Below are 25,970 nucleotides of genomic sequence, written 5' to 3' on the forward strand. Positions count from 1 at the left end.
TCCTGAGGACATCCTGAGGACATGCTAGAATGATCTCCATTGGGCGGAAAAGACACGGACCATCCCTGAGAAGCACAGTCGCGAATCTGGGACCCGAAAGAGGTAAGAAAGAAGAGTTCTGTCTCAACCCAGATAGGTCTCACAGCTGGGACCCTGGCTGCCCCCAGAGCTTCTCAGGGGACTGTGGAGAGGGGTGCATTGGTGGAACTGTGTACCTATGGGACATTTCATGGAGAATGGGGGTGAGCAGTCAGCAAAGAGAGGACTATTTGCAAAGGTGTTATCCCAGAGGGGGACTCAGGAGGTGGATCCTAGGCCGTGACATCACTTTGCTCACAATAGGCCCCAGGAAAGCTTGGAACTCCTGTAACCTGGCACCCATGTTCTAGGAAGGTCCCATACCAGGCTCACTTGCCTACAGACACAGAGACTTTAGGATGTTCTCTTGTTGTTTTCCCAGGTACCGGGGCTCTGGATGCCAGAAACCCCAGTGCACAGGATTACTCAGATGTTGGAGAGGTTTCCTTAACCCACGCTGGCGATGCCTCAGGATGTTTTCCGGGAGGTCACATAAGGTAACACAGAGCAGCCTGGAGCAGGCCAGGTCAGGTCAGCTCATATCTCTGAACCTTCCCTGGGCACCACCATCCCCTCATGTTCAGTTTCGGGGAAAGGGGGACATGGGGGCCGGTCCTCCCCGGGACCGGAGCAGGTTCGATGGCAGTGGACCACCTGGTGGACCCATCATGGCCATGCACATGTCATGCTGGAAGGAGGGAAAAGGGATCTCTGAGGTGCCTCTAACCTGTAACAGGTTGAATCCAAGGCCCTCATGCCACCTTGCTTCTCCTCCGTGGGGGAGGTGAGTGCACACTGTGGTGTCATATCTGGAATGAATTCATATGGGTCTGAGGACAAGCGAAAGCAAGCAGACACGGCTTTGAGGACTCCTGCCTGCCTGCCCGCCTGCCTGCCTGCTGGGCACTGTCTTTACAGAGCCACATGCCACAGATGGAGGAGAAGCTGAATGAGAGCCCCTGCTCTACTTCCCTGAAGGAAAGGAGGAAGCCCCGTGCCATCAGCACGAAGCCGCGCTGGCTCAGGGTGAGTGCAGGTACCAGGGAAACCCAACACCCAGGGCCCAGAAAACACACTGCTACTCCCCTGGTAGCTCTCAGAGACTCCTTGTCCCAGATGAACCTGGAACCCCATCTGCTCTCCAAACATGCCAGCAGGACCCAGCCCCTGCCACGGCCAAACACAACGTCACTCTCCACTTATTTGGAGGAACATCAGAAAAGAGGCGTGAGACCATTTCACGTCCCATTCTGTCTAGAATATATTGGCATTGTTGTACACGTTTCCCCGATGAATGTTCCCAGGGGTCCCGGGTCGCCCGACCATCCTTCCACACCTTCTCCACGTCTGACACGTTCGTGAGGAGCAGGGAGATTTTTACCCAAAGGACATGGGGCTCATTGCATTATGTCTAATGCTCTGCACTTTGGTGGCCAAGCAACATGCCCCTGGGGCCCCTCCAGATCAGGAGCAAGGGCCTTACCACCTAGACAACATTCTGGAAATGTGACCACTCACCTCACCCATTCAACCCTTCACAAATGTGGGACTGTGACAGGATTCCCTTCTCTTGCCATGTCACAGTGCTGCACTGAACATCCTACATGTCCTATTTTCCTGATCCCACCTCTGTCAGGTACTGTCCCTCTCTTCGGATCCCCAGAATGGACTGTGCTGTTAGAAATCACAGGGACACTGCTGTTCATGTGGGGAGGTGCCGTGCATACTCATCTAACAATCTGACCTGAGATTCTTTTTCCTTGGTGGTTTTTTTAAAAAAATATATAGGAAATTTATTGCCAAATTGGTTTCCATACAACACCCAGTGCTCATCCCAACATGTGCCCTCCTCAGTACCCATCACCCACGCTCCCCTCCCTCCCACCCCCCATCAGCTCTCAGTTTGTTCTCAGTTTTTAGGAGTCTCTTATGCTTTGGCTGTCTCCCACTCTAAGCTGTTGTTTTTTCTTCCCCTCCTCCATGTGTTCCTGTTAAGTTTCTCAGGATCCACAAAAGAGTGGACACATATGGTATCTGTCTTTCCTTGTATGGCGTATTTCACTTAGCAGAACACTCTCCAGTTCCATCCATGTTGCTACAAAGGGCCATATTTCATTCTTTCTCATTGCCACGTAGTACTCCATTGTGTATATAAGCCACAATTTCTTTATCCACTTATCAGGTGATGGACATTTAGGCTCTTTCCATAATTTGGCTATTGTGGAGAGTGCTGCTATAAACATTGGGGTACAAGTGCCCCTCTGCATCAGCACTCCTGTATCCCTTGGGTAAATTCCTAGCAGTGCTACTGCTGGGTCATAGGGAAGGTCTATTTTTAATTGTTTGGAACCTCCACACTGTTTTCCAGAGCGGCTGCACCAGTTTGCATTCCCACCAACAGTGCAAGAGGGTTCCTGTTAGTCCACATCCTCTCCAGCATCTATAGTCTCCTGATTTGTTCATTTTGGCCACTCTAACTGGCGTGACGTGATAGCTGAGTGTGGTTTTGATTTGTATTTCCCTGATGGGGAGCGACGTTGAGCATCTTTTCATGTGCCTGTTGGCCATCCGGATGTCTTCCTTAGAGAAGTATCTACTCATGTTCTCTGCCCACTTCTTCAGTGGATTCTTTGTTTCTCAGGTGTGGAGTTTGGTGAGCTCTTTATACATTTTGGATACTAGCCCTTTGTCCGATAGGTCATTTGCCAATATCTTTTCCCAATCCATTGGTTGCCTTTGAGTTTTGTTGGTTGTTTCCTTTGCTGTGCAGAAGCTTTTTATCTTCATGAGGTCCCAATAGGTCATTCTTGCTTTTAATTCCCTCGCCTGTGGGGATGTCAGATCGGAGATCCTAACGTGTTCAGCCATTTCCCAACTCAAATTCTCGTGTGATTACCAACATCCTTCTTCAGAGTCTGGGCACCCAGGTCTCACTCTTGCCACAAGTCACTGACGGCTTGGGGGTTTGGTCTGCATTCTGGACCCCAAGCCTCCTGATGTCCATGGTGCTGTGTCTGACTCTGTGTCCCTCCTGTGTTCTACCTCAGGGTATGAACATCTCACCCATGCCCGACAATGAGAACCGTGAGGAAGGGACCATCGAAGGAGGCTGGATGCTACTGGAACAGCGAGTGGAGCACCTGGTACCTGCTTTCCTGGGTAGAGACCCCTCCTACCTCTTCACATTCTTGAGAACATACAAAACTTTTGCTACCACCCAGCAGGTCCTGGAAATACTGTTTATGAGGTGAGCACCCTGCCCTTCACAGCCCAGTGAGATTAAGCCCCTGAAAGCTAGGAGTCTCAGGAAAGTCACCACACGTCCTGGCGTCTCACATTGTTCCTCTGATCCGGGTGGAAACACTCCAGGTCCTCAGTGGGGGCACAGCAGGGAAAGTCACCCTGGCCTGTGGAAAGCTCTGCTGGCAGGGCTGCGTCTCTGCTGGGTCATCTTTGTCCTCTTGCCCATGATCAACTTTCTGCCTCATCCCTCACTGTCGCCAGGTGTTGACTTGGGCTGTTTTCCCATTGGAAAAGGAGATTGGAGGCTCTATCTGTGTGTCTGAGTCCTGGCTCAAACCAGTCAAGGATGCCCAGGATGAGCAGCACGCCCAGACCCACACCAATATGTGTGATGGAGCTGACTGGGGCCCTATCATTCTTCAAACACGCAGGAAGCCCCACTAGGTGCAGGCACTTCTGTAGGAGCTGACTGGGATCCAATGCGCAGAACGGACAGTACCCTCCCCTCCAGAGCTCCATTCTAGTCAGCAGCCAGGGACTCTGGATAGGACAAGACGTAGCATCCACAGGACAGCTCATATGATGTCCTTCTGGCCTCCTCCAGATACGGATGCTTCCATTCAGAGGCTGAGGAGGATGGCGGACCCCGGGAGCAGGAGAAACTGTGAGTAGGCTGAGCTCAGGCTGGAGGGCCTTCCTTCTCCAAGAGCGCAGTGCTGAGACTGTGCGTGGGAGGGGCTGCAGGACCCAGCATCCCACACGTCTGAGAGTCCTGTGAGAGGGCAAAGATCTGAGGGCTTCTCCCTGGAAGCAAGGAAAGGGGTTCTGTCCTGTCTGGTAGAGGTAGGGCTGTGGGCACAAGGAGGCAGCAGAGGGCGCCAGAGGACCACGTCAGCCCCTTAGAGAGTCCAACCCCATCCCTTCCCACTCACAGCCTTGCCTAGAGCCCCATCAGGGGACCCAGAATAACGGTTTGGGGGAGCATCACGCTCACCACCTTGGGGAACATCCACGGTGCGTGCTTAGCAAGGGTACAGGAGACACAGTGAGGGCTCAAGGAGCACATATCACCCACACGATGGGAGAACGGTGTCAGTGGGACGACACCCACATGTGCACTGAGTGCATGAGGCAGCACAGAGGCACAGGTCGTCACGTTGAAGGCACCAGGAGGGTCCCAGCAAGCCCAGGTAAGAGACAGAGTCCTCTTGTCCCGTATTTGCGCAGATTTTCGTGGAGCGCTAGGGTATGCAGTGAAGGCACTGACTCACCCCGACACCACCCCTCCACTCACGCACGGACTTGAATTCCAGTGGGAGGTAGGCAGCGGGACACAGCGAGGAGTCTGGCTGGCTTCCCCAAGAAGGACAGAGACCACCACATCATTGGTTAAGGGGTTCCCGTCAAACAGAATCTTGACGGTCCCTCTTCAGTGACCAGGTCTCTCGTCGGCGGGACTGCCAAATCACAGGTGGACAACGTACAGAAGCACCCTCTGGGCGTCCAGGAGCAGGAGGCATAGAGGCCAGGTCCCACAGGCCTGTCCTGAGACATCAGCGGGAGGAACACCCCATGGTGATTGTTCTGGCTACTTTTGTATCCCCAGGGCCATCTCCTCCATCCTGGGCACCTGGCTGGATCACTACCCCGAGGACTTTTTCCGGCCTCCAGACTTCACCAGCTTGAAGCTGCTGCGGGCGTATGTAAGGGCCCACATGCCGGGCTCCGAGCTGCAGCGCCGCGCCCGCCTTCTCTACTCATGGCGGAAACACTGTGAGCCCAATGAGCCAGAGCCTCTGGGCGAGGAGGACTCTGGGTGGGAGATGTGGGCGTGTGGCCGGGACGGGGTATGCCACAGAGAACATGTTTCCTCAGACTGTAGGTGGGCCAGGCGTAGGGACTAGGCTCAGATCACTGTTCCATTAGCCTGTCGTCTGGGAGATTTCCTCCTGGTGGGTTCTTTGACTCAGATGACAATGTCTGCGGGAGAGGTTTCCTGCCATGGAATGGCACTCACGGTGATGACACTTTCTATTCTTGAAGCTTTGGCAGCAGCTCTAGAGCCCCGTCCAGACGTGCCTCGGGAGCGAGCCCCCGCTATCTCTGGGGTGCCCACTGCAGCCTCGCGGCCCAGGCTGCCTGAAGCCACCAGTTCTCCTGGAGCTCAGCGGGTACGAGAATCGGAGACCCTCACTGCAGCGTCCCCACCAGGGCAGGAGGTACTCCCAGCTCTGGCTGACAGTCAGGAGCTGGAAGAGCCACCTGCCCCTTTGGTGGCCCCAGAGCATGAGCAGCCCCCAGCCCCAGCCGGCGGGGTCACGGAACGGCTGGAGCAACCACCTGCTGCAGCTGAGCAACCAGCCTCAGCTCCCCAACAGCGGCTCATGTCGGCTGCAGCCCCACAGGATGAATTCCCTGACCTTGTCATTGTGTTCTTTGTCATTTCTGTAGTTGTTATAGCGGTATTTACTGTCCTTATATATTTGTGTTTTATAAATAAAAGATAAACTAAGTTCCAAACAATTTACTCTGATCCTTTGAAATTACAATTCAAGTGTCAGTACGTACATTCGCAGGATTTTACACCCGTGACCACTATGTACTCCTAGAACATTTCCATCACAGAGACACGAGGACTACTAATCACCCACGGCTCATTCCCTCACCCCAGTCTCTGCAACCAGCGATCTCGGTTTCTGCTGCTTTAGCTCCTCTGGGATTTCCATGTGTGTGCAAACACACAACATGGCCTGTTGTGTCTGGCTACATGACAGGAGACTGATTAATAATTGCTTAAATATTCAATGGCACTAATATTGTAGTGGAATATTCCACTCAAGGAATCCAGTAGAGGAATAGTCCTCAAAGAACAAAGATTAGGTGCAGCCCCCACTTGAAATATCTTCATTATCTGGCATGAGGACCCTCTGAGGTTTGACACAAGAGCAGAAGCCAGAAGAGAAATGTCTGGACCAGAGCGAATACCTTGAAAATCTTTCATTTTCCTCGACTGGCCATGGTGATATTGGTCTAACGTGCATATTATAAAAACACCCAAATGAAACCGTCAATATTCCATTTATGCTAATCTATTAGGCACTAAAGTATAAAGTTCTGAAGGGTTTCCTACAGGTGACATGTATTCAGTAAAATGAAGATTTAATAATGAGGACAGGCACCAAGGTGGCTCAATGGGCAAGTTTCCGAGTCGAATTTGGCTCGGGTCATGATCTCAAGGTACTTGAGATCAAGTCCCAAGTCAGGCTCTACAATGACAGCTTGAAGCCCTGGTCAGGATTCTTCTTCTCGCTCTCTCCATATAAATAAATAAATAAATAAATAGGAAACAACAAGTACATACGCAGAAAAAAATGTATATTCTTTCAAGAAATATTGGCCCAGAAGACACGGTGTCATCTTCACAGTCCTTTGGCTTTGAGGGCCCCAGGTGTCTGTGTTTGTGTTCATGAGTCGTGTGACAGGTTGGGCATCCCTCCAGGACTATGGTCTTGTACTATGGGATGTCCCCACGGTGGACAGGCACAGTCCTATCCCCTTCTGCATTCTCAGGGGCCACACATCATCCTTTACTCTGCGTCTCCAGAAACTGAATGACTGGGCCGATTCCAATATTTTGACTCTCATCATTGTACAGAAAGGTACATGTGTACCGAAACTCTCCCTCTCTGTAGGCATGTACACCTAGCACAACTTTGGGGAAAAAATTTATATGCATTTGTCGGGTGCTGCCTCCAGGTTCCGATATCTACAAACTCTTGATTACGTTGGGGTCTTATGTGGAAAGCAGGGACCCCTGGGACTGAGTGGATTCCTGAAGAATCTGGAGGACAAGCCAGCACAGAGGCCATCAGGGTACCTAGGAGTGACCCATGGGGCAGGAAAGAAACCACATTCCCTCATTCTGACCTCCTGCACAGCATACCTGCCCCATGCCCTGGAACACACCCATCCAGGCCCATTACCATGACAAACTCCAACTGCCTGTGCACCTCCTGTTCCATAGCTCTGCTTCTCAGTAGAGCAGCCAGGCCCTGCTTTCAGGCCAGTGGAGGATACAGGCTGGTCCACTGCTGTCTGCTTGCTGGCTCTCCTCCCAGGCTGGGTCGCTTACTCTCAGGAAAGCACCTTAAGTGCAGGTCAGGTCAATGAGTTAAAGACCAGGACCTGAAGGTGTTCATCCTGACGACTGAGTGGCAACAGCAAGAACCACCTGGACCTCGACAAGCCAGAGAGTCCTTTACACAGCACATCAGGAGCTCAAGGAGACTGCAGGATGGAGACTCAGTCAGGCTTCTGGTAGCGAGTCAAGCCCCTCCACCCTTCAGGCTCCTCCAGCAGTGACGCCCGGCACCTGCCAGCCCCATCTCTGGGGAGCAGTGTCCCTGTCATGAGCAGCCACACAGCACCCTCTGGTGACCGACCACAGGGCACACAGGAATACTGCAGGGCTCCCTGATCTCACGGCAAAGAAAGTGCCATTCCAACTGACACATCCTCAGAGGATTCCAGACAGATCAGACACAACCATGTAAAATCCAATGTTTTTAGGTGCCTTTCAGGAAGTCTATGAAAAACATAGGTCTCTTCCCAACTGCAGTATTCTGAGATGAATTCACTGAGTGGTGGAGTCAGGCACTGGGTTCCAGGACAGAAAAGAGAGAAGGGGCTACCTCCCAAATGCACAGGGCGCATTGTGGGAATGTGTTGGGAAGCATATGTCAATGTCACAGCTCTCTGGTTCTGGTTTAAAGAAAATACATATACAAACAAACCTTGTTTATGGACTTGTTGGTGGAAAGGAAACATATATCCAAACAAACCTTGTTTATGGACTTGTTGGATTGTATCAACCACAAAACATTTCAGAAAACTTGCATACTCTCACTCCATATATCTTCTTACTTTCATCTAAATTCAATCGCACCATCCTATGTTCCCAGGTACTTTTTCACTTATTGGGAGTGCATGATATGCTCTAGAGAGACCGCAGAAACTCCACAACCTTACTGGTAGACCTAATAAATGAATTCAGTCATGTTAAGATATCTATGTCGTTGTACAGAACATCCTTCAAATCTGTACATGAATAATAAAGTATCGGAGAGGGAAATTAAGAAAATAATTTAAAATCACTGCAAGAGAAGAAAAAACTTAAGAGTAAATTCAGCCTACAAACACCGGGGTGGCACAGTCAGTGAAGCATCTGGCTTTGGCTAAGGTCGTGATCTCATGGTGTTGTTTTGAGCCCTGTGTGGGGCTCTGTGCTGACAACTCACAGTCTGGAGCCTACTTTAGATTCTGTGTCTCCTTTCTCCCAGTTCTTCCCCACTCATGTGTGCTCTCTCTGAATCTCTCTCTTTCTCTGTCTCTCTCTGTTTGTGTGTGTGTGCATGTGTATGTGTGTGTTTCCATGTATCTCTCTCTGTCAAGGAAAAGATAGAAAACTTAAAAAAGAAACAATGACTTTAACCATGAAGGAGAAAGACCTTTTTCCTGAAAAGAAGAAATCAGTGGAGAAGGAATTTGAAAAGACAGAAATAAGCAGAAAGGCATTCTATGCTAGTGGATCCCAAGAATTAAGATTATCAAAATGTCCACACTACTTAAAGCCATCTACATATTCCCTAGGTGCAATCCCTATCAAAGCTTAAGCACGTTCCCAAAAATAGAACCATCCTTCAAGGTGGACAGAAGCACAAAAGGCTCTGAATACCAAAGTCATTGTGAGAAGGAAGAAAACAGCTGGAAGCACCATGCTTTCTGATTTGAAACTAGATATCAAAGCTACAATAACCCAAGCCGTACACTATTGGGGTAAAAGCAGACACACAGGATACTGGACCAGAACTGAAGGCCCAGGAAGAAACCCACACATATGTAACCAATTAATTCACAACCAAAGAACCAAGAGTATAACCTGAGGCAAAGGCAGTCTCCTCAACAGGTGGTGTCAGAATCACTGGGCACAGAAAAACAACAGGCATGGAAAAACAACCTGACACCTATTTACCCCACACACAAAAACGAAGTTAAAATGTATTACAGACTTGAGACCTGAAACCAGAAATTCCTGGATAAGACCTTGGGCAGCAGGTGTGGGAAATCGCACAACGATGTCCTGAGTTGGGAGGTTCTAGGGAACGCTTTGCAGAGCAGATCACTGCTCTCTGGCCTTCCTGCAAAGAGCCAGCAGCAGCTCACTTACCTAGTTGGTGTGTATCTGGGGGGCAGGCGAGACTTGGCTGATCTAGTGTGTGTGTATCTAGGGGTTGGGTTCTGCATGGGCTCACCAAGTTCTTGGATCGTGTTGTCACATGGAATATTTTATCCTGTCTAGATATGGTTTGCAGAATATCTTCAATACGTTCTTTCTAGCATGTGGCCCGCCGACGTGTTGTACATCGTTTGTAGGCTTAATGACTACAGGAGCCTGAGAGCAGCTTGCGGAGACGTCCCTTAACTCCCTCTCACCTCTCTTGACTTGCGTAGAGTCTGAAGCAATCCTTTCTGCTGTCCTTGGCTTTGCTGGACAAAGCCAAATGCCAAACCCACGACAATGTTTGGATCTCAGTCTTGACTTGAGTTTTGGGATTTGACACCAGAAGACAAAGCTACAAAGGAAAACTAAACAAGTGGGACTACATGAAACTAAAAAAACAAGTTCTGCACAGCAAGAATATCTTTCACAGAATGGGAAGGCAACATAGTGAATGGGAGAAAATACTTGCAAACTACATACATGGTCAAGGGTTAAAACACAAAAGGTATCAAGATCTCCTACAGCGCAACAATGCAAAAGCAAAGAGCAATGACGGACCTGGCAGAGTCCCGAAGAGGCATTCTTCCAACGAAGACATACAGATGGCCACCACATACATGAACAGAGGTTCCATGTCACTCCACATTAGGGAAATGAAAGTCCAAAGCCAAAGAGATATCACCTGAAACCTATCTGAACGGTCTTATCAAAAAGACAACAAAGCACAAGCATCGGGTACAATGTGGAAGAAAGCAAATCATTGTGCCCTGTTGGTGACATTGGAACTTGGTGCAGAGACAGTTGTAAACAAAGTAAAGTTTCCTCACACAATTCAGAGGAGAACATCCATATCATCCAGCACTTCCCTCAATTACCCCCTAGGTACTACTCAGAACACATGAAATCACTAACTCCCAAAAATGACTTCACACCTGTTATCATGCCACAGTGTTTATAATAGCCTGGAGGGCATTATGCCCAGTGAAAGATTCACATAGAGAAAAACACATATAAATGCTCGCACATATATGGGAAATCTGAAACAAAAACTAAGAAAACAAAAAACAAAAATCCTCAAACCAGAATGAAACAAGCCCATCAATACATAAAGATGATTGCAAAGGTGGGGGGGCAGAAAGGAGGGAAAAGGGTAAAGGTCAAAAGAAATCACCGAATAAACTAAGACCATGTCAACAGGGAAAGACAGAGTAAAGGTGACTCAATATCTCAAATTCTAGTTTCCTCTTTTTCAGAGACCTTAGTTCAGTCCATTCCATTCACTAGACCTACTGGAATAATAAGGAATTATCAGGACTTGACAGTTTTTGCATGATGAGTTCTTTACTTAGGATTTCGTATCCAAAAGAACACAGTGCTTAGATTACTAGGTAACTTAGATTTTCCATTATTTTCATGGTTTCTTGAAGTACCATGATGTCACAAAAAACTCCTTAGATCTAAGTGAACAATTTCATTGCTCTAAACGTATGTATATACCACTAAAATAGTATAATAAAGGTAAGGTGCATTGTCCATCGCACAACAGTGATTGTTTTACTCCTTGTTGTAGTGAGCTTTGGTGACGAAAAGGTTCAGGGTATCGAGCTCCTTATCAAATTCCATGCCATGGAATATGCAGAATATAGTAATCATGGTAATCAAGAAAATAATGATCTTCAAGATAATCATAATCTTCTGAATTGCTGAGAGAGACAACTCACCCCACGGGGACATGGTTAGGAGCCTGAACTGCTCCAAATGGCCGACACCACACCATCTTCCTGAAAACATAAAGCACCAGTCAGCTCGAGATGGAAGTGTGGGAAAGCCTCTGCTCTTAGGCCTTTGCTTTCAGTGAGGTCAAGGTGCTGCCTTCAGGATGTGTTCAGCCTTTGAGACAGGATTGGAACTCTCTAGTGAAATGAGATCTTCCCATGCAACAAAACGCATTCCTTGCAAAGAACGGGGTCCCTGACGCGGTCCGGACTCCACACGGGCCACAGCACCAAACTCACGCACACACACTCCCCCCAACAACCGGGGACAGGTACAACCCATGCAGTGAAAGACCGTTTGCCCAAGACCTCATTTCCAAAGGAGGCTGAGAGAGGAGCACTGCCTGCTCCAGTACACACGCACTGGTTTCTAGGGACCCGGCGGGCTCCGAGTCACTTCTCCCTCGTGCTGCCTGGGGAGTCCCGGAGGAGATGTGATTGCCAAGGACTGAAACTCTGGAAACACGGAACGAATGCAAGACAGGAGGCGCTCCACGGAAACGGGAAGCACCATGCCCCACGGATAGGAAGAACAAAACCCACAAGTCTGCCTCGGACAAGGAGCTTTTCCATCCACCTTCCTCGCCAGCGTGCGAAGAAGACATTCCCACCCAACATGTCCCAAAGAGATGACTTTGGACTCCATCCACAACACCCAGTTCTCTTCAGCACACAGCTCCAAGTAGGAAAGAGTCTGGACCACCCTCTAAAACACAGAAGCGCCACTTCTTCCTGGCTCCCTGGCTCCGAGTTCACTGATGGAATGCACATTGCCTTCAGAAATGAAAAGCTCAACCAGGAGTTGCACTTGCCCTAATCCAGACTCCTACCCCCTAGTCCCATGGACTCCCACGATAGAGGACCCCCTTTCGCCACAAGCGGGGTGAGATCTCCCCCTCCCCATTAGAGGGTGCAACTCTGCCACCAGGAGCTGGGCGGGGCGCGGCGGGGCTGGGCAGGCCAGGAGAGCAGGTGTGGAGGGGGTAGGCAGGAGGCCTGTGTTCACCTGCTGCTTCCACTCTCAATCACTTCAACACCGTCCCCTGCTGGCCTCCAGCAACTCAGGCCCACCACCCTGACTCTCCCTGGAATGTTTCTCTGGAATCTCAGGTCCCTTGTACTTCATTTTCACAGGCAGGAATGATTCCTCCTGCTCATGGCTGCGACTTACCTGGCCCTGCCTTGACACTTGCCCACAACCGCAGGTCCACGCTTTCCTTCCTTCCTTCCTTCCTTCCTTCCTTCCTTCCTTCCTTCCTTCGTTCCTTCGTTCCTCCGTTCCTTCGTTCGTTCCCACCTCCACCCGCCAACCACCAACCCAGTCAGACTTCCATGGGCACTCAGGGCGACCCCCCTCTCGACCTGAGCCACTCCCCACCGCCTGAGCCTAACCCCCTACTCGATCTGGGGCCCTCCTCCTCCAGGGAACCGGGGTGCAACCCAGAAAGCCCACTCCTGAGGCCTCCAGACTGCAGCCGCAAAGGAGCCCAAGAAGAAGCCCGGAGCACCAGGGAGGGGGGGTGGGTGGTGCTCATGGAAGAGGAAGACAGAGGGGGGCAGAGGGGAAGGCCTCGTGCGACCTTGTCGCTAGGGTCCCTACCTTGGCAGCACCGCGACTGAGGCAGGTCCTGGAGGGAGGCTGTGGGTCTCAGCTGCTCCACCTTTAGACTTCTCCCAGATGGTCTTTCGGGGGCGCCGGGGGGCATCGCATCGCGCTCTGCCCCAGCCAGTGCTGGCACTCCACCAGCGCGGCCAAAGACCGAGGCGCCCGGAAAGCGAGTCCCGCGCCCTGCCCTCTGGCTCCAGGAGCAGCAGGAGCAGCAGGGTCGCCACCCTCCCAGGCTGGAGGCTCATGGCTCCCAGTCTTCTGCACGCGGGGCCCCGCCCACGCTCCCGCGAGCGCTCCCGGTAGCACTACCGCTACCCCTACCGCCAATGCCATGGCTACCGGGTCGCAGGCGCCAGGCAGCAGCATGTCCCCGGTCGGGGGCTGAGGTGGGCGTCAGTCCCTGGCTGGCCCAGACACTTGGGGCCTTGGGGCGGCAGGCGGGCTGGGAGCCAGGACTCACAGCACCGCTGCAGCCTCAGCTGTGTCCCTCACCGGGCTCCGGCCCTGGCCCACGCGCGTGCGCGCACTCGTGCGCGCGCTCCCGCACACCTGCTTGGGCCCAGGATCCAAGCCGCCCCATCCCCCCACCCCCCCGCAGGGGGCACAGCTCCTGGGCGCCAGGGTCTGCACCACCGCACCTCCCTGTGCCCACCAGATGCTCTGACCGACTGGCCGCCAGCCTGACAGCCGGGAGCCAGGCAGAGGGCTCCACAGACCAGGCCAGTGGGACAGGGACTGGCAGGTGTCTCCTCCCAAGGTGGACACCTCCCTGTCACCCCTCAAGAGACCCAGGAACCTTTTGCATAGCTGGTTTCCCAGGCAGGTGGCTGCCCGTGAACCCAGTGATCCCTCTTGCATCCCAGGCCTCTGTGTTTCTTCTGCACTCTGCCTCCCATTCCCGCCAACCGGGGACATCTACAGCCGTGCACCCTCCTCGCTCGTGACCCGTGCCCGCAAGGGCAGCCCTAAGGGACAGGGAGACACACTGGGCACACGAGACTCCTTCCACCTCCCTTCGCCTTGAAAGGCCGGTGCTTTTCAGCTCTACATGCCCTTCCCATGGCCCTACCTGGACTGCACCACCAGCGGTCCCACCCTCAAGTCCACCCTGCCACCGCGGACTGTGGCACATCCTTCAACTCTGTGGAACCGCCTGTCCACCTCCGCTACCTCCCAACCCCCATGTTTCCTTCACAGTGTGCCTCAGATCCCAACTCCTCCGTGCCATTTTTCTTTTCTTGGGTTTCAATTGCTTTTCAACGTTTCTTTCTTTTGGTGAGAGAGAGAGAGAGAGAGAGAGAGAGAGAGAGAGAGAGAGAGAGACAGAGGGGCCATCACCCATGCGATTGTGCAGCAAGCATCGACTGAACGTGCAAGGCGTACCAGACCCTGCTCTGGAGGGCCAGTGTGCAGAGGTGGGCAAGGAAACGTATGCCTGAGGATTCAAGGGGAGCCACAGGACTACCGTCCAGGGTGAGGAGGAGTAGAGAGACCAAGCAGTCAAGGCTTTCTACGAAAGGAGCATCAAGGGCACGAACCTACGCAGCCCTGGAAGGAGAGCAGGGAGTCACGGACATAGGGATCATGGAAGGCCAGTCCCAATGGGCAGCCTTCATCACGTGTCCTCACCTGAGGACTTGCAAAGAGGCACCCCCAGACTGGACCTGGTAGACACAGGACTTACAGCAAAAGCTCAAGACTGGTCTGTGGACTTCATGGTCATGGGAAGGACACCATCCCACAAGCCCCACCAAGGGACTCTGGACTCTGGTGACTGGGACTTACTGTGGACCATCAGGACCTGTCAGGACTCTTTCAAGTGCACAAGGGAAGACAAAACGAAGCCACAAACCTAGGAGAAGAGAGATGCAAAACCTTTCTCCCCCCAGGGGCAACGTCAATGATCGCATGCTATACAAATGCAAATGCCCTCTGCTAGCATTACAAAGGTCAAGAGTTTTGGGCGTCCTTGATCAGTCTCCTACCACAAGTGCACTAGGGTTCCATTGGCTCCATAGGGGCCATTTGCCTGCATTCTCCGTGGGAGCAGCTTCCTATCCTACCAGAACACTCACGTGTGTCTCCCTGTCATGGCACGTACTGAGAGATACGAGAATGACGTTTCCCTTTCATTTTGAACATTGTGCTGATGCCTCCCTCCTGGCTCTGCGTCTCCACTGACAAGACTGTTGGGCTCCGTTTACATGGTGTGTGTGTGTGTGTGTGTGTGTGTGTGTGTGTGTGTGTGTGTTTCTGTGTGTGTGTGTGTGTGTGCGCGCGCGCGCGCCCGCGCGAGTGTGTATGCATATACACATAGATACACATCCACGAATGTGTGTACGTATATGTAGACGTGTATGTGTATGTCCATAGGTATCCCTATGGACACACAGGTAGATAGATCTATATATCAACGTAGCTGTTTTTTCTTTTGAAAATACACACGGCAAACTCTGTGGGCCGCCTGGATGACTCAGCTGGGTAATGGTCCGACTTCGGGTCACGTCAGGCTCTCAGGGTTCCTGAGCTGAGTCGCGCCTAGTGCTCCGTGCTGACAGCTCAGAGCCTGGAACCTGATTCCCTTCTGGGTTTCCTCTCTCTCTCCCTGCCCCTCCCTCGCTTGTGCTCTCTCTGTCTCTCTCGCTTTCTCTCCGACGCGAACATGAAAAAAGAAACAAAAGCATGTGGCTCTGGATCTCAGCTCACGTCACGATCTCACAGTGTGTGAGGCTGAGCCTCCACAGGGAGGCCCACCTCAAGATGGGCGCCAACGATGCGGAGCCCGCTGGCCCTCCTCTCTCTCTCCCTCCCTGTGTGCCCTATCCCTGCTCACAGGCACACATGCATGCGTCCACTCTCTCTCTGTCTCTCAGAATGAATGAAAGAAACAAAGAACCTCGAATGATAACAGGAAAGGAACACCGTCGAGTTCATTACCACCGCGAATGAATGGCTGTGCCCGTGGCCAGCACCTGCCCTGGGGAACGTTCTATTTCCTATTTGTTCATGTTTCTTCACTCTGGAGACACAGGGAGCGAGAGAGCAAGCTGACAAGCCAGTGACCGCCAGTGGGGGAGGGGCAGAGAAGCAGAGAGCGAGACACACAGAATCTGAAAACAGGCCCCAGGGCCTGAGCTGTGGGCACACAGCCCAGCGCAGGGCTGGAACTCAGGAACGGCGAGGGCGTGACCTGAGCCCAAGTGGGAAGCTCAACCCACTGAACCACCCAGGCGCCCGGGGAAGGTTCCATTCAGGAGTCCACTCCATCCATCCCCGCCCATTTCCGCAAGGTCAGAGCCCTTACAACACATAGCACCAGGAAGGATGCTATACAACTGTCCACAACCTGCCCTCTGTCTTCCAAAGAGGCTGCCCTGACGATAGGTAGCAAAGAGGGCGCTCTGATCAAAAGGCCCACGGATAAAGGTCATGCCTGCCTACCCTTAGGGCCTGATGACTCCCCAGGCTCCCCTTGCAGCGCACTTTGTCCCACGGGAAACGTCGTGGCTTTGGGTTCCAAGGAGCCCTGCAGCTGAGCGCAGGCCACCGGGAACGACCTCACCGCAGCTACCTACCAGGAGACAGCTTCGCACCCTTCACCCTTCCTGCAGGCCCTGTGCTCAGGGTCTCGGACCAGCCAGGGCGCAGGACGCAAGCAGAGAACGTTAGCATTTGAGGACGCAGAAACGGCCTTGGGGTTCCCCTACTCGGGGAACACGTTCACCACCAGGGCGCCTGCGACGTTGGCAACTGGCACACAGGGCGACGGGGAGTGTGGACCGCAGGAAATGAGGGCCCTCGGCCGCTTCTCCTGCAATTCAGAGGGGGAACTCGCAAAGGTCACCTCAGTCACCAGCTCCCAAGAAGCCTCCCTGCGGAAGGGATGGTGCCATCGACAGCCTGTTCCTCCTTCCAGCCCTGCCTGGGTTTCAGGGGGAGCTGAGCACCGGGGCGGGGGTCCTAGGAAGGTCCCGCTGACCCATGCCCCCCGCTGCGCCGCCACCCTCACTAACAGCCCCGCGTGTCACTGTCCAAAGTGTCTCAGGCTGGACTTGACATGATAGGGTTCCCCGCAGAGAGCGTGACTCAGGCCCTAGAGCCTATTTTGCTGGATTCCCCGTTTGAGGGCACACGCACGTCTCCAAGCCCACCTCTGCTCGCAGGACACGCACGCTAGGTGCAAATGCTTTCCCTGCCTCTCGACAGGCAGCGGTGGGAAAGCCAGCGGTGCAGCACGCTCATGTGGAGCCCGACTGCCTGGCTTCATGCCTCGAGTCCTCCCGCCTCACAGCAGTGACCCCCGGCACACATTCTTTCACATCTTCCCTTGGAAATACGAACGGGGACCAGAGTCCTTGTCGAGGTACTCTGTGTCGTTTAGCATAGATCTCTCCAGTGCCCAGAACAGTGCCTGGAACAGGCTAAGCGCTCTACCAAGGTGGGATAAGACCAACGAGAAAACAAACACGCCTAGGCAGTCCCCTCCCTCGTGGCCAGCACCTAGGCAACTGCTGGGGATGGTGAGGCAGGGGAGGGATCCCTTCCTTCCCCCGACCGACCGTGTCCGGCTCCCCCTCCCTCCTCAGGACTTCCCCCTGGCATCAAGAAAACCTCCCTGCCTGATTCTGGGTGGTGCCGGCTAGGAACCCAGTGCCTCAGGGAGAGGCCCTCGCACATCTCCCTGGATACTTGGACGGGCTTTCAGGTCAACAGACTCTGCCTCCTCACCTATATGGCAACAGGGACTGCACACCCGTGGAGCCGCTTCGGGACGTGCAAAGCATCAAAGGTGTTCGGACCACAACCAAGTTTCGAGGACACGCACGGCGACTACTTTACCAAGGAAACCTCTCACATGGCAAGCTCATGGATCAATATCCATGCCATGACTTAGGCAGAATAATCACGGTAATCATGAAGGTAATGATACTCAAGGTCACCATAATCTCCCTCATTCCGGAGAGACACAACTCACCCCTCGGGGACCAAACACACGCTTAGGAGCCTGAGCTGCTCCAAATGGCCGACACCACACCATCTTCCTGAAAACATAAAGCACCAGTCAGCTCGAGATGGAAGTGTGGGAAAGCCTCTGCTCTTAGGCCTTTGCTTTCAGTGAGGTCAAGGTGCTGCCTTCAGGATGTGTTCAGCCTTTGAGACAGGATTGGAACTCTCTAGTGAAATGAGATCTTCCCATGCAACAAAACGCATTCCTTGCAAAGAACGGGGTCCCTGACGCGGTCCGGACTCCACACGGGCCACAGCACCAAACTCACGCACACACACTCCCCCCAACAACCGGGGAGAGGTACAACCCATGCAGTGAAAGACCGTTTGCCCAAGACCTCATTTCCAAAGGAGGCTGAGAGAGGAGCACTGCCTGCTCCAGTACACACGCACTGGTTTCTAGGGACCCGGCGGGCTCCGAGTCACTTCTCCCTCGTGCTGCCTGGGGAGTCCCGGAGGAGATGTGATTGCCAAGGACTGAAACTCTGGAAACACGGAACGAATGCAAGACAGGAGGCGCTCCACGGAAACGGGAAGCACCATGCCCCACGGATAGGAAGAACAAAACCCACAAGTCTGCCTCGGACAAGGAGCTTTTCCATCCACCTTCCTCGCCAGCGTGCGAAGAAGACATTCCCACCCAACGTGTCCCAAAGAGATGACTTTGGACTCCATCCACAACACCCAGTTCTCTTCAGCACACAGCTCCAAGTAGGAAAGAGTCTGGACCACCCTCTAAAACACAGAAGCGCCACTTCTTCCTGGCTCCCTGGCTCCGAGTTCACTGATGGAATGCACATTGCCTTCAGAAATGAAAAGCTCAACCAGGAGTTGCACTTGCCCTAATCCAGACTCCTACCCCCTAGTCCCATGGACTCCCACGATAGAGGACCCCCTTTCGCCACAAGCGGGGTGAGATCTCCCCCTCCCCATTAGAGGGTGCAACTCTGCCACCAGGAGCTGGGCGGGGCGCGGCGGGGCTGGGCAGGCCAGGAGAGCAGGTGTGGAGGGGGTAGGCAGGAGGCCTGTGTTCACCTGCTGCTTCCACTCTCAATCACTTCAACACCGTCCCCTGCTGGCCTCCAGCAACTCAGGCCCACCACCCTGACTCTCCCTGGAATGTTTCTCTGGAATCTCAGGTCCCTTGTACTTCATTTTCACAGGCAGGAATGATTCCTCCTGCTCATGGCTGCGACTTACCTGGCCCTGCCTTGACACTTGCCCACAACCGCAGGTCCACGCTTTCCTTCCTTCCTTCCTTCCTTCCTTCCTTCCTTCCTTCCTTCCTTCGTTCCTTCGTTCCTCCGTTCCTTCGTTCGTTCCCACCTCCACCCGCCAACCACCAACCCAGTCAGACTTCCATGGGCACTCAGGGCGACCCCCCTCTCGACCTGAGCCACTCCCCACCGCCTGAGCCTAACCCCCTACTCGATCTGGGGCCCTCCTCCTCCAGGGAACCGGGGTGCAACCCAGAAAGCCCACTCCTGAGGCCTCCAGACTGCAGCCGCAAAGGAGCCCAAGAAGAAGCCCGGAGCACCAGGGAGGGGGGGTGGGTGGTGCTCATGGAAGAGGAAGACAGAGGGGGGCAGAGGGGAAGGCCTCGTGCGACCTTGTCGCTAGGGTCCCTACCTTGGCAGCACCGCGACTGAGGCAGGTCCTGGAGGGAGGCTGTGGGTCTCAGCTGCTCCACCTTTAGACTTCTCCCAGATGGTCTTTCGGGGGCGCCGGGGGGCATCGCATCGCGCTCTGCCCCAGCCAGTGCTGGCACTCCACCAGCGCGGCCAAAGACCGAGGCGCCCGGAAAGCGAGTCCCGCGCCCTGCCCTCTGGCTCCAGGAGCAGCAGGAGCAGCAGGGTCGCCACCCTCCCAGGCTGGAGGCTCATGGCTCCCAGTCTTCTGCACGCGGGGCCCCGCCCACGCTCCCGCGAGCGCTCCCGGTAGCACTACCGCTACCCCTACCGCCAATGCCATGGCTACCGGGTCGCAGGCGCCAGGCAGCAGCATGTCCCCGGTCGGGGGCTGAGGTGGGCGTCAGTCCCTGGCTGGCCCAGACACTTGGGGCCTTGGGGCGGCAGGCGGGCTGGGAGCCAGGACTCACAGCACCGCTGCAGCCTCAGCTGTGTCCCTCACCGGGCTCCGGCCCTGGCCCACGCGCGTGCGCGCACTCGTGCGCGCGCTCCCGCACACCTGCTTGGGCCCAGGATCCAAGCCGCCCCATCCCCCCACCCCCCCGCAGGGGGCACAGCTCCTGGGCGCCAGGGTCTGCACCACCGCACCTCCCTGTGCCCACCAGATGCTCTGACCGACTGGCCGCCAGCCTGACAGCCGGGAGCCAGGCAGAGGGCTCCACAGACCAGGCCAGTGGGACAGGGACTGGCAGGTGTCTCCTCCCAAGGTGGACACCTCCCTGTCACCCCTCAAGAGACCCAGGAACCTTTTGCATAGCTGGTTTCCCAGGCAGGTGGCTGCCCGTGAACCCAGTGATCCCTCTTGCATCCCAGGCCTCTGTGTTTCTTCTGCACTCTGCCTCCCATTCCCGCCAACCGGGGACATCTACAGCCGTGCACCCTCCTCGCTCGTGACCCGTGCCCGCAAGGGCAGCCCTAAGGGACAGGGAGACACACTGGGCACACGAGACTCCTTCCACCTCCCTTCGCCTTGAAAGGCCGGTGCTTTTCAGCTCTACATGCCCTTCCCATGGCCCTACCTGGACTGCACCACCAGCGGTCCCACCCTCAAGTCCACCCTGCCACCGCGGACTGTGGCACATCCTTCAACTCTGTGGAACCGCCTGTCCACCTCCGCTACCTCCCAACCCCCATGTTTCCTTCACAGTGTGCCTCAGATCCCAACTCCTCCGTGCCATTTTTCTTTTCTTGGGTTTCAATTGCTTTTCAACGTTTCTTTCTTTTGGTGAGAGAGAGAGAGAGAGAGAGAGAGAGAGAGAGAGAGAGAGAGACAGAGGGGCCATCACCCATGCGATTGTGCAGCAAGCATCGACTGAACGTGCAAGGCGTACCAGACCCTGCTCTGGAGGGCCAGTGTGCAGAGGTGGGCAAGGAAACGTATGCCTGAGGATTCAAGGGGAGCCACAGGACTACCGTCCAGGGTGAGGAGGAGTAGAGAGACCAAGCAGTCAAGGCTTTCTACGAAAGGAGCATCAAGGGCACGAACCTACGCAGCCCTGGAAGGAGAGCAGGGAGTCACGGACATAGGGATCATGGAAGGCCAGTCCCAATGGGCAGCCTTCATCACGTGTCCTCACCTGAGGACTTGCAAAGAGGCACCCCCAGACTGGACCTGGTAGACACAGGACTTACAGCAAAAGCTCAAGACTGGTCTGTGGACTTCATGGTCATGGGAAGGACACCATCCCACAAGCCCCACCAAGGGACTCTGGACTCTGGTGACTGGGACTTACTGTGGACCATCAGGACCTGTCAGGACTCTTTCAAGTGCACAAGGGAAGACAAAACGAAGCCACAAACCTAGGAGAAGAGAGATGCAAAACCTTTCTCCCCCCAGGGGCAACGTCAATGATCGCATGCTATACAAATGCAAATGCCCTCTGCTAGCATTACAAAGGTCAAGAGTTTTGGGCGTCCTTGATCAGTCTCCTACCACAAGTGCACTAGGGTTCCATTGGCTCCATAGGGGCCATTTGCCTGCATTCTCCGTGGGAGCAGCTTCCTATCCTACCAGAACACTCACGTGTGTCTCCCTGTCATGGCACGTACTGAGAGATACGAGAATGACGTTTCCCTTTCATTTTGAACATTGTGCTGATGCCTCCCTCCTGGCTCTGCGTCTCCACTGACAAGACTGTTGGGCTCCGTTTACATGGTGTGTGTGTGTGTGTGTGTGTGTGTGTGTGTGTGTGTGTGTGTGTTTCTGTGTGTGTGTGTGTGTGTGCGCGCGCGCGCGCCCGCGCGAGTGTGTATGCATATACACATAGATACACATCCACGAATGTGTGTACGTATATGTAGACGTGTATGTGTATGTACATAGGTATCCCTATGGACACACAGGTAGATAGATCTATATATCAACGTAGCTGTTTTTTCTTTTGAAAATACACACGGCAAACTCTGTGGGCCGCCTGGATGACTCAGCTGGGTAATGGTCCGACTTCGGGTCACGTCAGGCTCTCAGGGTTCCTGAGCTGAGTCGCGCCTAGTGCTCCGTGCTGACAGCTCAGAGCCTGGAACCTGATTCCCTTCTGGGTTTCCTCTCTCTCTCCCTGCCCCTCCCTCGCTTGTGCTCTCTCTGTCTCTCTCGCTTTCTCTCCGACGCGAACATGAAAAAAGAAACAAAAGCATGTGGCTCTGGATCTCAGCTCACGTCACGATCTCACAGTGTGTGAGGCTGAGCCTCCACAGGGAGGCCCACCTCAAGATGGGCGCCAACGATGCGGAGCCCGCTGGCCCTCCTCTCTCTCTCCCTCCCTGTGTGCCCTATCCCTGCTCACAGGCACACATGCATGCGTCCACTCTCTCTCTGTCTCTCAGAATGAATGAAAGAAACAAAGAACCTCGAATGATAACAGGAAAGGAACACCGTCGAGTTCATTACCACCGCGAATGAATGGCTGTGCCCGTGGCCAGCACCTGCCCTGGGGAACGTTCTATTTCCTATTTGTTCATGTTTCTTCACTCTGGAGACACAGGGAGCGAGAGAGCAAGCTGACAAGCCAGTGACCGCCAGTGGGGGAGGGGCAGAGAAGCAGAGAGCGAGACACACAGAATCTGAAAACAGGCCCCAGGGCCTGAGCTGTGGGCACACAGCCCAGCGCAGGGCTGGAACTCAGGAACGGCGAGGGCGTGACCTGAGCCCAAGTGGGAAGCTCAACCCACTGAACCACCCAGGCGCCCGGGGAAGGTTCCATTCAGGAGTCCACTCCATCCATCCCCGCCCATTTCCGCAAGGTCAGAGCCCTTACAACACATAGCACCAGGAAGGATGCTATACAACTGTCCACAACCTGCCCTCTGTCTTCCAAAGAGGCTGCCCTGACGATAGGTAGCAAAGAGGGCGCTCTGATCAAAAGGCCCACGGATAAAGGTCATGCCTGCCTACCCTTAGGGCCTGATGACTCCCCAGGCTCCCCTTGCAGCGCACTTTGTCCCACGGGAAACGTCGTGGCTTTGGGTTCCAAGGAGCCCTGCAGCTGAGCGCAGGCCACCGGGAACGACCTCACCGCAGCTACCTACCAGGAGACAGCTTCGCACCCTTCACCCTTCCTGCAGGCCCTGTGCTCAGGGTCTCGGACCAGCCAGGGCGCAGGACGCAAGCAGAGAACGTTAGCATTTGAGGACGCAGAAACGGCCTTGGGGTTCCCCTACTCGGGGAACACGTTCACCACCAGGGCGCCTGCGACGTTGGCAACTGGCACACAGGGCGACGGGGAGTGTGGACCGCAGGAAATGAGGGCCCTCGGCCGCTTCTCCTGCAATTCAGAGGGGGAACTCGCAAAGGTCACCTCAGTCACCAGCTCCCAAGAAGCCTCCCTGCGGAAGGGATGGTGCCATCGACAGCCTGTTCCTCCTTCCAGCCCTGCCTGGGTTTCAGGGGGAGCTGAGCACCGGGGCGGGGGTCCTAGGAAGGTCCCGCTGACCCATGCCCCCCGCTGCGCCGCCACCCTCACTAACAGCCCCGCGTGTCACTGTCCAAAGTGTCTCAGGCTGGACTTGAAATGATAGGGTTCCCCGCAGAGAGCGTGACTCAGGCCCTAGAGCCTATTTTGCTGGATTCCCCGTTTGAGGGCACACGCACGTCTCCAAGCCCACCTCTGCTCGCAGGACACGCACGCTAGGTGCAAATGCTTTCCCTGCCTCTCGACAGGCAGCGGTGGGAAAGCCAGCGGTGCAGCACGCTCATGTGGAGCCCGACTGCCTGGCTTCATGCCTCGAGTCCTCCCGCCTCACAGCAGTGACCCCCGGCACACATTCTTTCACATCTTCCCTTGGAAATACGAACGGGGACCAGAGTCCTTGTCGAGGTACTCTGTGTCGTTTAGCATAGATCTCTCCAGTGCCCAGAACAGTGCCTGGAACAGGCTAAGCGCTCTACCAAGGTGGGATAAGACCAACGAGAAAACAAACACGCCTAGGCAGTCCCCTCCCTCGTGGCCAGCACCTAGGCAACTGCTGGGGATGGTGAGGCAGGGGAGGGATCCCTTCCTTCCCCCGACCGACCGTGTCCGGCTCCCCCTCCCTCCTCAGGACTTCCCCCTGGCATCAAGAAAACCTCCCTGCCTGATTCTGGGTGGTGCCGGCTAGGAACCCAGTGCCTCAGGGAGAGGCCCTCGCACATCTCCCTGGATACTTGGACGGGCTTTCAGGTCAACAGACTCTGCCTCCTCACCTATATGGCAACAGGGACTGCACACCCGTGGAGCCGCTTCGGGACGTGCAAAGCATCAAAGGTGTTCGGACCACAACCAAGTTTCGAGGACACGCACGGCGACTACTTTACCAAGGAAACCTCTCACATGGCAAGCTCATGGATCAATATCCATGCCATGACTTAGGCAGAATAATCACGGTAATCATGAAGGTAATGATACTCAAGGTCACCATAATCTCCCTCATTCCGGAGAGACACAACTCACCCCTCGGGGACCAAACACACGCTTAGGAGCCTGAGCTGCTCCAAATGGCCGACACCACACCATCTTCCTGAAAACATAAAGCACCACTCAGCTCGAGAGGGAAGTGTGGGAAAGCCTCTGCTCTTAGGCCTTTGCTTTCAGTGAGGTCAAGGTGCTGCCTTCAGGATGTGTTCAGCCTTTGAGACAGGATTGGAACTCTCTAGTGAAATGAGATCTTCCCATGCAACAAAACGCATTCCTTGCAAAGAACGGGGTCCCTGACGCGGTCCGGACTCCACACGGGCCACAGCACCAAACTCACGCACACACACTCCCCCCAACAACCGGGGAGAGGTACAACCCATGCAGTGAAAGACCGTTTGCCCAAGACCTCATTTCCAAAGGAGGCTGAGAGAGGAGCACTGCCTGCTCCAGTACACACGCACTGGTTTCTAGGGACCCGGCGGGCTCCGAGTCACTTCTCCCTCGTGCTGCCTGGGGAGTCCCGGAGGAGATGTGATTGCCAAGGACTGAAACTCTGGAAACACGGAACGAATGCAAGACAGGAGGCGCTCCACGGAAACGGGAAGCACCATGCCCCACGGATAGGAAGAACAAAACCCACAAGTCTGCCTCGGACAAGGAGCTTTTCCATCCACCTTCCTCGCCAGCGTGCGAAGAAGACATTCCCACCCAACATGTCCCAAAGAGATGACTTTGGACTCCATCCACAACACCCAGTTCTCTTCAGCACACAGCTCCAAGTAGGAAAGAGTCTGGACCACCCTCTAAAACACAGAAGCGCCACTTCTTCCTGGCTCCCTGGCTCCGAGTTCACTGATGGAATGCACATTGCCTTCAGAAATGAAAAGCTCAACCAGGAGTTGCACTTGCCCTAATCCAGACTCCTACCCCCTAGTCCCATGGACTCCCACGATAGAGGACCCCCTTTCGCCACAAGCGGGGTGAGATCTCCCCCTCCCCATTAGAGGGTGCAACTCTGCCACCAGGAGCTGGGCGGGGCGCGGCGGGGCTGGGCAGGCCAGGAGAGCAGGTGTGGAGGGGGTAGGCAGGAGGCCTGTGTTCACCTGCTGCTTCCACTCTCAATCACTTCAACACCGTCCCCTGCTGGCCTCCAGCAACTCAGGCCCACCACCCTGACTCTCCCTGGAATGTTTCTCTGGAATCTCAGGTCCCTTGTACTTCATTTTCACAGGCAGGAATGATTCCTCCTGCTCATGGCTGCGACTTACCTGGCCCTGCCTTGACACTTGCCCACAACCGCAGGTCCACGCTTTCCTTCCTTCCTTCCTTCCTTCCTTCCTTCCTTCCTTCCTTCCTTCCTTCGTTCCTTCGTTCCTCCGTTCCTTCGTTCGTTCCCACCTC

At 54.4% G+C, this 25,970-nt stretch overlaps 1 protein-coding gene across 1 annotated transcript; it reads left to right on the forward strand.

Annotated features, from left to right (window-relative positions):
• LOC125153398 (ral guanine nucleotide dissociation stimulator-like) lies at positions 1 to 7,027 on the forward strand. The gene is made up of 8 exons (XM_047836526.1): positions 1 to 102; positions 461 to 575; positions 997 to 1,104; positions 3,126 to 3,325; positions 3,926 to 3,985; positions 4,928 to 5,094; positions 5,365 to 5,783; positions 6,926 to 7,027. Exons 2-8 carry the CDS (start codon positions 552 to 554, stop codon positions 7,025 to 7,027), a joined length of 1,080 nt encoding a protein of 359 aa, XP_047692482.1. The 5' UTR covers positions 1 to 102; positions 461 to 551.
• The last annotated feature ends 18,943 nt before the right edge of the window (positions 7,028 to 25,970 follow it).

The sequence above is a fragment of the Prionailurus viverrinus genome, chromosome A2, assembly GCF_022837055.1.
Source record: "Prionailurus viverrinus isolate Anna chromosome A2, UM_Priviv_1.0, whole genome shotgun sequence".
Classification (NCBI taxonomy): Eukaryota; Metazoa; Chordata; class Mammalia; order Carnivora; family Felidae; genus Prionailurus; species Prionailurus viverrinus.